This window comes from Ylistrum balloti, unplaced genomic scaffold (genome assembly GCF_031769215.1).
Source record: "Ylistrum balloti isolate Yb309-2 unplaced genomic scaffold, AGI_CSIRO_Ybal_v1 Utg369746, whole genome shotgun sequence".
NCBI lineage: Eukaryota > Metazoa > Mollusca > Bivalvia > Pectinida > Pectinidae > Ylistrum > Ylistrum balloti.
The window spans coordinates 234,233-249,498 of NW_026781953.1; the positions used below are offsets into that span (position 1 = coordinate 234,233).

General features: G+C 33.6%; 1 protein-coding gene and 1 long non-coding RNA gene across 6 annotated transcripts in view; both read left to right on the forward strand.

The window, feature by feature from the left end:
- LOC132543241 (protein disulfide-isomerase TMX3-like) overlaps positions 1-2,285 on the forward strand; it is a 198,173-nt gene extending 195,888 nt beyond the window's left edge. The window contains exon 14 of the mRNA XM_060206724.1: positions 1,142-2,285. Coding sequence (XP_060062707.1) covers positions 1,142-1,191 — 50 coding nt within the window. The 3' untranslated portion in view covers positions 1,192-2,285. The remainder of the gene's footprint in view (positions 1-1,141) is intronic.
- Positions 2,286-7,850: 5,565 nt separating this feature from the next.
- On the forward strand, positions 7,851-14,130 carry LOC132543255 (uncharacterized). Of its 5 annotated transcripts, XR_009553963.1 has the most exons (4): positions 7,851-8,155; positions 8,972-10,262; positions 10,672-10,878; positions 11,083-14,130. It is a non-coding gene; the product is annotated as an uncharacterized LOC132543255 (long non-coding RNA). The 5 variants fall into 5 exon arrangements; XR_009553962.1 differs by having other exon boundaries at positions 8,972-10,878; XR_009553965.1 differs by having other exon boundaries at positions 7,851-8,113; positions 8,972-10,878.
- Positions 14,131-15,266: the final 1,136 nt, after the last annotated feature.

A 15,266-nucleotide genomic window follows, 5' to 3' on the forward strand; every position in this document is an offset into this window, starting at 1 on the left:
TGTATATAGAAGTGATGTGTCCATGTCTTACAAACATTTTCTTGTTAGCTTAATATGTACGAACTTTGACTGCTATGTTGTCAAATGATGAATCTTGACACATACCTACAGCTCACTTAGAAGGTAAAATATATTCAGCACTGTAAGGTATACGACCTTCACCTCAGGGTCAAAGTTTTAATTAACTCACATAAAGCTAATTTGTAAGGAAAGACATATGTTTTTGTTTATAAAAAAACGGATAGGTAGTTATTTACAGTATTCTAAATAAACACCAGTTGATTAGACGAGAGAAACTGCTCTGTTTGTATAATCTATCTGATTATTTGTCACAGTTCTCAGTTTGTAAACACCCACAGTGAGAAGTGTCCACTTTCAGAAAACAAATGGGTTTGCTCGTTATGTCTCTGTGGTATGTAAGGCTTATTTAAGTGGCGAGTAATTTAGCTGACTGTGATATATGTAATTGCTCGACACGGACTTGTCAAGTTAAAATCTTTCATTTTAGGAGGAAGTTTGAAATATACTGCATACACTGTTCATTCTTTTGTCTTGTCAGCATGGGGTCATTCTAGTAAAAACTTGTTAGGAATCTTTTCGTTTTTGTCTCAAGAATTTTATTTACCAGGAATAATTTGCCAAGTAAGTTTAGGTGTATGAACTGCATGAACCAATCAGATTTCTTGTGTATGGTTTAGGAATAAGTTCTCATTCTCTGAGAAGTCCCCAGCCATCTTGTATCAGTTGACGTCCACTAGTAGAAGGTTTAAACATATTATGCAATCATACCATTCTTTCTGTAAAGTTTTGTTGCTCTAGATAATTTTTACTTCAAGTTAAAATCAACCTATTAAGTTATATATAATAATAAACTATTATATAACTTTTGAAATTTGAATATTTCTGCTGAAGTACAAATTTATTTAGATTTATTTCAGAGTTTGATAACTTGATAATTTTCAGTTCAAATAGCATGATCACTTGGTAAGAATGTTTATATAATAAATAAAGTTTTTACTTTATAGTATTGTTATAATTACATAATTATGATATAGATGGTGATATGCTTTTTCAGTGTGTTAAAGTCAGTGTGTTGATATTTGTAATACTCAATATTCATCATACAATTTTTTTTTTACAGCTGATACTGAACAACAAAGTGCAGTACCAGGACATGAGAAATCAGAATGATGCATGATGGGAGAATCCAGAGTCAACCAATGCATGATGGGATAGTACAATTGAGACCAGTGGTGTTCAGATAGAATTCATCAACACCATAATTGACATCACCATAGCAACAGGGTGACATCAGTATATGACTCTGTGTAACCTCAGTTACCATATTCAATATGATTTCAGTGAAATCTAACATTTTCTTAGTAATTTATATGGAAAGAGTTTCTACTTGAATTATGTGGAGATGCTTACATGAGACTTATGAAAATAGAAAGTAGGATTTGAAATTGAAAAAAGAAGATATGTAAATTGATACAGTGGACAGAAGTTTAAACCGGACTCTGTGCAATACAGATATCTGCCTAATCTGGTCAAATTATTAAGTCCCAATTCCAACAATGTTATAAAATGGAATCTCCATAATCAGGAACTCTCTGCAAACAGGCCAGATTCTTTGATCCCAAAGGAGTCCGGTTTAGACAGATTCTACTGTATACTTTTTATGTAGGAGGCGTATTGTGTGGATATATTGAGTAAAGTGATTGTACAGGGAGGGTTTCATGAAGGTCAGCTATTCCCAAGAAATACAGAGGATACACACACAAAGGGACTGGGGATCTTATTACATCAAATACATGCAGATACTTTTAAAATAATTTTAAATATCAGTACATCAAGCCATGATATCAAGATATCATTGCAGCCTCACTAGTGAGGTACATCAAATATCACTACTGACATCATGTTGACCTTGTTCACTACTGACATCATGTCAACCTTACTACTGACATCATGTTGACCTCACTACTGACATCATGTTGACCTCACTACTGACATCATGTTGACATCAGTGGTGACATCATGTCAACACTACTGACATCATGTTGACCTCACTACTGACATCATGTTGACATCAGTGGTGACATCATGTCAACACTACAGACATCATGTTGACCTCACTACTGATATCATGTTGACCTCGTTCACAACTGACATCATGTTGACCTTGTTCACTACTGACATGTTGACCTTGTTCAATACTGACATCATGTTGACCTTGTTCACTACTGACATCATGTTGACCTCACTACTGACATCATATTGACCTTGTTATACCCCCCGCAACGAAGTTAGGGGGGGTATACTAGAATCAGGTTGTCCGTCTGTCCATCCGTCTGTCCGTTCCGCCGTCTGTCCGTCTGTCTGTAGACACATTTTGTCCGGCTAACTCTTCCTAAACCTGTGAACCAATTTTGATGAAACTTTACAGGAATATTAAGGATCATGTGTAGATATGCATGCCCCTTTCTTTTTTGAAAATTTTTGTAACTGGTCACTATAAACAAGTTTTCTAATAAATGTCCATAACTCCTCAGTTATTTGACCGATTGTATTCAAACTTAGTAAAAAGATGTAATTCAGTAAGGCCAATAATTGGACATATTAGACGTTTCCCAAACTGTAACCACGGAAACACAATCATGGCCTCTGATTGGTCAAAATTTAGATATTGGTCAATATTGACCAAAATTGGTATATAGGGTTATTAGGGGATGCCAAACATTATAAAATAGGTTTCGTTGCCATGACAAACATGAGTGTTTAGTGTAGATCAACAACATAATGGCAGACATTTTTTCAGTTAAACAAATTTGCCATCATTGGTCAAAAAGTTATTAAATATCGTCAGATTTTAACGGTTTCTCGGCATCAAGGGCCATCAAAGGACAAACTATTAAGACTCCTCAGATACTATCGTTATGTCCAGCTCTGTGATTCACCCACACACAGAAAAGGTGGTCTTCTGGACCATCTCTATATCAACCGATTGCCAGATGAGTTTGAGATTGATGTAGTACCCACTTATTATAGTGACCATTTTTTTGTTTCTGTGGCCCTTCAGTGGAAAATATTACTTCAATAAAGATGTAAGTATTGCAAGACTCTCTTGATCATGAACAACATGTATTCCACCCCTTCTGATTTCCAGAAATGCAGGCACATTCAGAATATGTCAATTACTCTCAGAAGAACACTTTAACTTATCCATTGACTCGTTGCAGTGTGCAGGGGGTGTTGGTCAGCCATCTAGGCGACAGTTCTAGTTCACTACTGACATCATGTTGACCTTGTTGACTACTGACATCATGTTGACCTTGTTGACTACTGACATCATGTTGACCTTGTTCACTACTGACATCATGTTGACCTTGTTCACTACTGACATCATGTTGACCTTGTTCACTACTGACATCATGTTGACCTCACTACTGATATCATGTTGACCTCACTACTGACATCATGTTGACCTTGTTCACTACTGACATCATGTTGGCCCCACTACTGACATCATGTTGACCTCACTACTGACATCATGTTGACCTTGTTGACTACTGACATCATGTTGACCTTGTTGACTACTGACATCATGTTGACCTTGTTGACTACTGACAGCATGTTGACCTTGTTGACTACTGACATCATGTTGACCTTGTTCACTACTGACATGATGTTGACCCCACTACTGACATTATGTTGACCTCACTACTGACATCATGTTGACCTTGTTCACTACTGACATCATGTTGACCTCGTTCACTACTGACATGTTGACCTCGTTCACTACTGACATGTTGACCTCACTACTGACATCATGTTGACCTTGTTGACTACTGACATCATGTTGACCTCGTTCACTACTGACATGTTGACCTTGTTCACTACTGACATCATGTTGACCTTGTTCACTACTGACATGTTGACCTTGTTCACTCCTGACATGTTGACCTTGTACACTACTGACATCGTATAGTGTCATCACCAATGTCACTAGCGATATCATAAAAACAACATGCGAAATCTAACAGCTGTTGCAGGCGAGATCATATAGAAATTTAACTTGATGTCAACAATGTCCCATTTTATTCATAAGAGTGACTGATTTTGAAAGATATTTGTGACATGCAATTGAACTTAAGAAGAAACAATGTAATATTTGAATGCCAGTTACATCATGGTTGATAATGGTTTTGATCGAATGTAAGCTGTGATTGTTGTTGATGTTGTAGTTTTGCATGTACCGGGTGACCTTACATGTATTGTGATATTTAAACTGTAGTTCAAACTTCTTCATCTTAACAGTACAAAATGTACTTGAAAGGTACAATACAATTATAGACATGTTATGTGGTTAATATACTGTGATATTGACCAGAAGAAAACAAATATTAACCACATCAAAATTCCTTAACTGTTTTATTATACAATCGAGAAAAATAATGAGGATGCACTTGATTTTCTGTGCATCAGAAGCAGACACACCACATGACTCCATCTTTTCATATCGTCATTGTGGTAATAGTAATCCGGAGGTTAGAGTATTTCCAGAAAATATTTCAAGCGGTGCTTGATATTATCCGGGTTTTCTGATGCATATCCAGTTTATATTACAATTTAACAAAAGTTACGTGTAAGGGATTCATCTAATGGCAGAATACATACAGCCATATCATATGATAACCATGAATGACATATTGTCTTGGGGCTCAAACTTCATGTTTTTCCAAAATATCTTTTTTCATTGCCATTCGATTTTTTTTTCGGTTATTTAATCTTGCTCACAAAATTCACTTATGCTATGATTCAGTCATTTTATCTAATGCCTGTGTATCATTTCATAGATATAAAATTTTGTGTATAAATCCTAAATGAAAATTTATAATTTTACAGTGTAGCAGGAAAGCTGGCAGTCAATTTAAGGTGATGGGGAGAGTGATTCATTTTGTTACAGAGAACTCAGGAAACTTCTCTCCAAATTTTACAAATTAAACTGTTGTAGAACATACAGATATGAAGTACTTGCACAGACAGTTAAAAAACCCCAACAAAAACATTCGAAGCTTTATGCAGTGACAATCAATACACAAACGGGAGATTAGGATCATGATAAATAGATACTCTGCTGATATCTCATCGTATCAACTTTATATCCGTAAAACACTAAGGCTTCCAATGCAGAAATATTTTTTAAACGTCACAAACATTTTATTAATCAGGCTTACACAAAGCTAACAATCCCACAGGATTGCAAAGTTCAAGTAAATAGTATATGTTTGCTGTGATGAGGTAACTGTGTGTTAAGTATAGAAAAATTACATAATCCAGACTTCGGCAGAAACTGTGTACATAACTGTCAGTATACAGTACATAGACTGAACTTTAACGTACAGTAAGTACTTCGTATAAACTTGTGGGAGAAATAGATTACTGTAGATTCTGTCATGTTCTATCTACTTGGGAAATGCGGTGACCTAGTTATCATGGGTTGCAGGAAAAGATGTCCGATCATCGTAGGTCTGCACTCTCATTCATGATTTTTTACTCCAATGCTTATCCACACTGGAATTTCTGATGATTAAAAAAAAAAATGATTTGAAATTTTGAATTATGTTACTAGACGCTTTCTTATTATTTTTTTCACATACCATTCTCAGGTTAGCACCTTAAAGGGCATGCAAGGTCGTTGCAAAAGGTCAGAGGTCATGTTAGTGTAGTGTTTGTAAGTGGCATGTCATTTGTGCTGTGTATATGAGGAAACAAAAAAGACAGTAAGATAAAGCAGGGTGAATTCAAACTCAAAACAAATTCATATTTATTATTTTTGATTTCTAAAATGATTATTATTTCTTTTTTCAAAATGTTCACACACCATTTTGTTATCAGTCAGATGTAATTCCTATTGATGTCTAAATCAAGGTTTTATCATAGTGCAAGTGTTCAATATTCATGATCAAAAGATAGTGCAAGTGTTCAATATTCATGATCAAAAGATAGTGCAAGTGTTCAATATTCATGATCAGTATCTAGTGCAAGTGTTCAATATTCATGATCAAAAGATAGTGCAAGTGTTCAATATTCATGATAAGTATCTAGTGCAAGTGTTCAGTATTCATGATAAGTATCTAGTGCAAGTGTTCAGTATTCATGATAAGTATCTAGTGCAAGTGTTCAGTATTCATGATAAGTATCTAGTGCAAGTGTTCAATATTCATGATAAGTATCTAGCGATGTTGTTGACTTAGTGTTGATGGTAATCTTCTTTTCATTAAGTATGTACAAGTTTAAAAGTACACATACATGTATAATTACCTAAAAACACCTACATCCTTAATACAGAGTAATAATTTTTTAGTAAGATATAATTCCTTGTGAAAGTTAGTGGCTAATGAATATATTTACAAACTTAAGTGGAAATAAATTGTAGAGAGGAACACAAAAATGGCTACATGTTCTCCAGTACCACTAGACAGACAAACTAGCGGTTTGTGATTGAAAGTCATTTCATTATCCACTTAGGAACTGTCTGTGGAGAGGCAGATCTAGCTAATGTATCAAAAACCTATCAGGACAGAGTCTCTTAAAGGTTTACTGTCAAAGTTTTAAGGCATTTGTGTTCAGTTTTGAATATTGTTTAAAACTGGTATAAGGACGTAGATTTCAATGCAGCCTCAATACATGTTTTGTCTCATGTTAATTGGATATTGTTACAGAACTGTAATCAAAGAAAAAACTTAGTTACCTGTCTGGATCTTGAATTCACATCAAGAAATTCTATGATTGCTTGATCTAAATTCAAACTACCATGACATCCCAAAGAAAAAGATGTTTGGAAGTTAAAAACAAAAAACAGCGAGAAATGCGACATAACCATTGTGGTTAATTCTTTATAATGTAATGCACCTGCCGCTAGATTGTTATGCATTATATGTATACAAATTGTTTGACACAAGATGTAACAAAATAACAAAACTACAAGAAAGTCTTTTTTTCTCTCGTTTTTCACCCCTTCTCAATTTTTTTTTTTTTCGTATCCAAGCATCTGTACATTTATTTACCAATTGAATTAACTATTTGATATCTTACCTCTTTTATTCAAACATTAACTGTAGATTATTTCGACATTCTGTTGTGATATTTGTCTGTCCCAGGTATATATTGTACAATTGTAGCAGTTAGTATCGCAAAGCAAGGTCTGTAGGCTCCTGTATAAATAGGATCTCATCATATAGTCTGTAGGCATCTCTATACCTAGGAATTATTCTTTTGTAGGTCAGTAGACATCTCTAGACATAGGAATTATTCTTTTGTAGGTCAGTAGGCATCTCTATACATAGGAATTATTCTTTTGTAGGTCAGTAGACATCTGTTTACATAGGAATTATTCTTTTGTAGGTCAGTAGACATCTGTTTACATAGGAATTATTCTTTTGTAGGTCAGTAGACATCTGTTTACATAGGAATTATTCTTTTGTAGGTCAGTAGACATCTGTATACATAGGAATTATTCTTTTGTGTGGTCTGTAGACATCTGTTTACATAGGAATTATTCTTTTGTATGGTCAGTAGGCATCTGTATACATAGGAATTATTCTTTTGTAGGTCAATAGACATCTGTGTACATAGGAATTATTCTTTTGTGTGGTCAGTAGACATCTCTATACATAGGAATTATTCTTTTGTAGGTCAGTAGACATCTGTGTACATAGGAATTATTCTTTTGTAGGTCAGTAGGCGTCTGTATACATAGGAATTATTCTTTTGTGTGGTCATTTGCATCTCTATACATAGGAATTATTCTTTTGTGTGGTCAATAGACATCTGTACACATAGAAATTATTCTTTTGTGTGGTCATTTGCATCTGTATACATAGGAATTATTCTTTTGTGTGGTCATTTGCATCTGTATACATAGGAATTATTCTTTTGTAGGTCAGTAGGCGTCTGTGTACATAGGAATTATTCTTTTGTAGGTCAGTAGGCGTCTGTGTACATAGGAATTATTCTTTTGTAGGTCAGTAGGCGTCTGTGTACATAGGAATTATTCTTTTGTGTGGTCAATAGACATCTGTACACATAGGAATTATTCTTTTGTGTGGTCAGTAGACATCTGTACACATAGGAATTATTCTTTTGTGTGGTCATTTGCATCTCTATACATAGGAATTATTCTTTTGTGTGGTCAATAGACATCTGTACACATAGGAATTATTCTTTTGTGTGGTCATTTGCATCTGTATACATAGGAATTATTCTTTTGTAGGTCAGTAGGCGTCTGTTTACATAGGAATTATTCTTTTGTAGGTCAGTAGGCGTCTGTGTACATAGGAATTATTCTTTTGTGTGGTCATTTGCATCTGTATACATAGGAATTATTCTTTTGTGTGGTCATTTGCATCTGTATACATAGGAATTATTCTTTTGTGTGGTCATTTGCATCTGTATACATAGGAATTATTCTTTTGTGTGGTCATTTGCATCTGTATACATAGGAATTATTCTTTTGTAGGTCAGTAGGCGTCTGTACACAGGAATTATTCTTTTGTGTGGTCATTTGCATCTGTATACATAGGAATTATTCTTTTGTAGGTCAGTAGGCGTCTGTGTACATAGGAATTATTCTTTTGTGTGGTCATTTGCATCTGTATACATAGGAATTATTCTTTTGTGTGGTCATTTGCATCTGTATACATAGGAATTATTCTTTTGTAGGTCAGTAGGCGTCTGTACACAGGAATTATTCTTTTGTGTGGTCATTTGCATCTGTATACATAGGAATTATTCTTTTGTGTGGTCATTTGCATCTGTGTACATAGGAATTATTCTTTTGTAGGTCAGTAGACGTCTGTGTACATAGGAATTATTCTTTTGTAGGTCAGTAGGCGTCTGTGTACATAGGAATTATTCTTTTGTAGGTCAGTAGACGTCTGTGTACATAGGAATTATTCTTTTGTAGGTCAGTAGACATCTGTACACATAGGAATTATTCTTTTGTAGGTCAGTAGGCGTCTGTACACATAGGAATTATTCTTTTGTAGGTCAGTAGACATCTGTTTACATAGGAATTATTCTTTTGTAGGTCAGTAGACATCTGTACACATAGGAATTATTCTTTTGTAGGTCAGTAGACATCTGTACACATAGGAATTATTCTTTTGTAGGTCAGTAGGCGTCTGTGTACATTAGAATTATTCTTTTGTGTGGTCATTCACATCTGTACACATAGGAATTATTCTTTTGTGTGGTCATTCACATCTGTACACATAGGAATTATTCTTTTGTGTGGTCAGTAGACATCTGTGTACATAGGAATTATTCTTTTGTGTGGTCATTTGCATCTGTGTACATAGGAATTATTCTTTTGTGTGGTCATTTGCATCTGTATACATAGGAATTATTCTTTTGTGTGGTCAGTAGACATCTGTACACATAGGAATTATTCTTTTGTGTGGTCAGTAGACATCTGTGTACATAGGAATTATTCTTTTGTGTGGTCAGTAGACATCTGTAGACATAGGAATTATTCTTTTGTGTGGTCAGTAGACATCTGTGTACATAGGAATTATTCTTTTGTGTGGTCAGTAGACATCTGTGTACATAGGAATTATTCTTTTGTGTGGTCATTTGCATCTGTACACATAGGAATTATTCTTTTGTGTGATCAGTAGACATCTGTACACATAGGAATTATTCTTTTGTGTGATCAGTAGACATCTGTAGACATCTGTACACATAGGAATTATTCTTTTGTAGGTCAGTAAGCGTCTGTACACATAGGAATTATTCTTTTGTGTGGTCATTCACATCTGTACACATAGGAATTATTCTTTTGTAGGTCAGTAGACATCTGTGTACATAGGAATTATTCTTTTGTGTGGTCATTTGCATCTGTGTACATAGGAATTATTCTTTTGTGTGGTCATTTGCATCTGTATACATAGGAATTATTCTTTTGTGTGGTCATTTGCATCTGTATACATAGGAATTATTCTTTTGTAGGTCAGTAGACATCTGTGTACATAGGAATTATTCTTTTGTAGGTCAGTAGACATCTGTGTACATAGGAATTATTCTTTTGTAGGTCAGTAGGCGTCTGTGTACATAGGAATTATTCTTTTGTAGGTCAGTAGGCGTCTGTACACATAGGAATTATTCTTTTGTGTGGTCAGTAGACATCTGTAGACATAGGAATTATTCTTTTGTAGGTCAGTAGGCGTCTGTACACATAGGAATTATTCTTTTGTGTGGTCATTTGCATCTGTACACATAGGAATTATTCTTTTGTGTGGTCATTTGCATCTCTATACATAGGAATTATTCTTTTGTAGGTCAGTAGACATCTGTATACATAAGAATTATTCTTTTGTTTGGTCAGTAGACATCTGTATACATAAGAATTATTCTTTTGTTTGGTCAGTAGACATCTGTACACAGGAATTATTCTTTTGTAGGTCAGTAGACATCTGTGTACATAGGAATTATTCTTTTGTGTGGTCATTTGCATCTGTGTACATAGGAATTATTCTTTTGTGTGGTCATTTGCATCTGTATACATAGGAATTATTCTTTTGTGTGGTCATTTGCATCTGTATACATAGGAATTATTCTTTTGTAGGTCAGTAGACATCTGTGTACATAGGAATTATTCTTTTGTAGGTCAGTAGACATCTGTGTACATAGGAATTATTCTTTTGTAGGTCAGTAGGCGTCTGTGTACATAGGAATTATTCTTTTGTAGGTCAGTAGGCGTCTGTACACATAGGAATTATTCTTTTGTGTGGTCAGTAGACATCTGTAGACATAGGAATTATTCTTTTGTAGGTCAGTAGGCGTCTGTACACATAGGAATTATTCTTTTGTGTGGTTATTTGCATCTGTACACATAGGAATTATTCTTTTGTGTGGTCATTTGCATCTCTATACATAGGAATTATTCTTTTGTAGGTCAGTAGACATCTGTATACATAAGAATTATTCTTTTGTTTGGTCAGTAGACATCTGTATACATAAGAATTATTCTTTTGTTTGGTCAGTAGACATCTGTACACAGGAATTATTCTTTTGTAGGTCAGTAGACATCTGTACACATAGGAATTATTCTTTTGTAGGTCAGTAGACATCTGTTTACATAGGAATTATTCTTTTGTAGGTCACTAGGCATCTGTACACATAGGAATTATTCTTTTGTATGGTCAGTAGGCATCTGTACACATATTGATAGTTTCAATAAAATCCTGCGTTTCTATTTGGTACCTAACGATTGATATATACAGACTAACATTTTGCCATGGAAACACAACATCTGTAGTATTTCCCTGATTATAACATGTCTAGTCTTGGTGCAGTAAACATATTTTTATTGGAAAATCCTGCAGGTGTGAGGAACAACCAATGATTTTTTGTCCTTCATCACAATTTCATTTTAACATTAATAGTACAAGACTGTATTCCTTTAAAAATAGGTAAAAGTGTTGATTTCATTCCAAAATCACTCTCTCTCTCTCTCTGCGCTGGAAACAGAAGTACACGTAAAAGCATTATAAAACTTAACGAACATATTTTTAGTTCATTTCCATCATTCTTTTTACTGGATAATTAGTCTAAACTGAGCCTTCACAGAAAATCTAAAAGCATCAATGAGTGACACCTACAGACTTCTGCGTCAACATCAATAATTGCAAAAATGAGCAAAGAAAGCTTAGGTTGTTGAAAGTAGTCAAAATAGTTTATGGTTTTACTCGTCAGTGATACCTGTACGTCTGTTTGTTGTTGTTTACATCTGTGCTGGAAATTTGAGGAGCAAGATAATAATGTGTGAACGCTAATGACATTTTGTATAAAAATTATTTTGGATATAGCTGGAGAGTATGAAGCAAGAAAGATAACTCAAGCATGTATTTTTCAACCCTGTTTATTCTTTTTTATCTTGTCAAATTTGAAAGAAACTGTGTGATGAATTAAACATTTAAAACTGATATCACGTGCAATCTTCCTAAATTCAAAATATGTACCGTGTTGTACATTGTTTACTTGTAATTCTCCTATCATTTTATCAAACCTGGTGCTACCCACTTTTTCGTTTAAAATTTGTTTAAATTATTATGTTATTTTGAAATAAATATTCAGTGTCTTTGTATGGAAACAAAGTCACATGCTTCTGTTTTAGAATTGAATAACAATACCAAACTTGGTTTTTTTTTCTTGTGGGAGGGATTTGAATTTGTAACCAATGCAGAGAATATTAATGTTGATCGTCTGACAGCGCCTACATTATTACTCAGTTCTGCTTGTTGTACCTTTTTTGTGAAGTTACCTCTAAAATTAGTTATAGTATATAATTATCATATCTATTTATATAATCAAATCAGTATTCAAAAACTCACTCATTACCAAAAAAAAAAAATAAATAATTAGTTACATGGAGAACAATAATAAGTTTGTCACAAATGTAGTACTGAACCAGATAGTGGATGTTAAAACTTATATATAGCTCTCTTGACTAGCTGGTTTTGGTATCCATGACATGATCTGCATATATTTCATTAATTTTTTTTTTATTCCCCCTTTAAATGATTGAGGGACGAAGGGGGAGGAGTGACAATATTTAGTCATGTAGTAAGTTTTTTAAAAGTCCAATTAGCATTGACTAATATTTCTCTGATTAGTGTTTACTGTAACTTTTTAATAATATCCGTAGAAACTATGTAAAGGGTATTATTTTTGCAGAGATGATGTCTGTAGGATGTGTTGAATGGTGATTCACAAAGAAATATGCTACACCATTTGTTATGTAAAAAAGTATGTATATTGTAAAATTTACACACATACTGATTTTAAGTTTCCAGTTGTATTCCTTATACGGTAATTGGAATTAAAGCAAGTAATGAAATATTGAAGTAATGTGGAGTGTTTGTAAAGAATTGAATTAGTTTAATATGTTAATTTGGCATCATTATTTATTGTAAAAATTCTGCATGGAAAAGGATTAATTTGTTGAAATATTTGGTGTGTTGATATAGTCCTTCTCTTACAAACACTCCCAAACCAACTACCCATTTACTTTATAAGTAAACAATATTTGTTGTCACAAATTTCTTAGCCTTTCCTCATTCCCAAGGTTTGACCTTTGGGCAGTTGGATGGTCTTAAAGTTTGACCTTTCATCAGTGGGATGTTCCTAAAAGTTCAACCTTTCATCAGATTGGATGTTCCTAAAAGTTTAACCTTTGATCAGTGGGATGTTCCTAAAAGTTCGACCTTTGGTCAATGGGATGTTCCTAAGGTTTGACCTTTGGTCATTGAGATGTTCCTAAGGTTTGACCTTTGGTCAGTGGGATGTTCCTAAGGTTTGACCTTTGGTCAGTGGGATGTTCCTAAGGTTTGACCTTTGGTCAGTGGGATGTTCCTAAGGTTTGACCTTTGGTCAGTGGGATGTTTCTATGGGTATCACGGGATCTCCATTGGTGATTTTTTTTCTTTTTTTTCCAAACGTCGTTGTATTTGTTTATTCCCTATCCTTTATTCCTACTTATTGTTAAATACTGTGTGTTTTTGTGCTCCTTGAACATTTTTTGGGGAGCATATCGTCGCCGCCATGTTTTTTTATTGATGTGCATGTTAAGTGTATAAGTAAAGAACAATCTTGACAGTTGAAGAGATATAAATCTGTGGATGTGATCAGTTGATGAATGTCAGCATTACATTAATGGAGTATATGACATATGTCTACATAGTAAGTAAGAATTGTGTGTACCTTGATGTGGATGTCTGTAGATCTGTCCGAGATAAATATAACAACATCAGATGTCATCGCTAATGTTCGCAAGTGATTGTCAAGGGTCCTTTATCATGGATTTGTTGTGTTATGACAAACTTGTTCATCCAAACACTTTATTAAAAAAAAAAAAAAAAAATGAAAAATGAAAAAGTTTTGTAACATTGGGGTCATTTATATAAATTTCATATATTTCCTGTGTTAAAAAATTGGTACCTGAATTTTTTTTTTTTTTTTTTAATTCGTTGATTGTGATTGATCATTTGTATATATATATATACACACATTAATTTTGCTTTTGGACTTTTTGAATATGTAAAATAATGCTATTATTATGTTGAAAGTATTATTATGTTTTCTATATATTGTATGAAAGATGATCTAGTTTTGAACAACTTATTGTGGAAAGCCAATATTTTCATGGAATTAATTCTATTTAGTAGTCTTTTAAATTACTTGCGTCATTATATTTGCATTTCATTGAATGTTTCTTCACTGTCTCATATTTTCTCCTTCATTTCTGTATATGTGGTGTATAAAAAATAAATGGTAAGTCATAATTCAATATAATTAAGTCTGAGTTGTTTTTTTCTTTTCTGTCTCTCTCTCTCTCTCTCTCTCTCTCTCTCTTTAATGCGTCTTTCTTTAGAACTAGATATGCTCAACAGAGAACCAAAAACTAAACTGGATGAAGTTGCAGGAGTTTGAATTAAATCTAAATAAATATTAAATTGCATTTGTTAAAAAAAAACCTTAATATTGTGACCACTTACCTGTCACATTTCCAGGTTTTAATTGAAGGCTTCAGTTTATTAGACTTAAATGTTGTCCCAATCGGGAAGCATTACCTGTCTCTTACAGCCCTTAAGTTTCAGTAAATTTGTTAAGGCTAAATCCAAGCGGAAGATTTTGAAAATAAAACCTATTACAGTGTATTTTTTTCTCTCAAATAATGTGTTTGGTTCATTAACTGAGTAGATTATTCCATAATATCCAGTTTGTAAAATACTCTGATTCCAAAGTTTATACTCTGCCCTTGTACATTTTTCATGACATCATATAGTACTTCTACTATACAGTGACCGAGCCAGCCATCACAGTGGCCTTTCCATGTTTTTCTCCAAATGTAAGGCCACACACAAAGTAGCTAAAACATGCCAATATGCAATATACAAATACATTTCTACATAGTGATATGATTGAATTCATTTTTAAAAACATATATACATAATTGGTAAACATTTAAGATCAAGTCAAATTTATGAAAATAAAGTTTCTGAGGTCTAAACAGATTGGAGCCTTTAAACTTTAAAGAGTTGAAAAGAAATAAAATATTATTAAGAATGTTTTAGTCATACGTAAGACATATGAAGGATGACTTTATCAATGTCAGGGTCTCTTATTTCACCGTTTTGGAATATTTACATGCATGTCCGGCAAACAAATTTTCAAAGAGATTGACTCTTATTAATGAATGC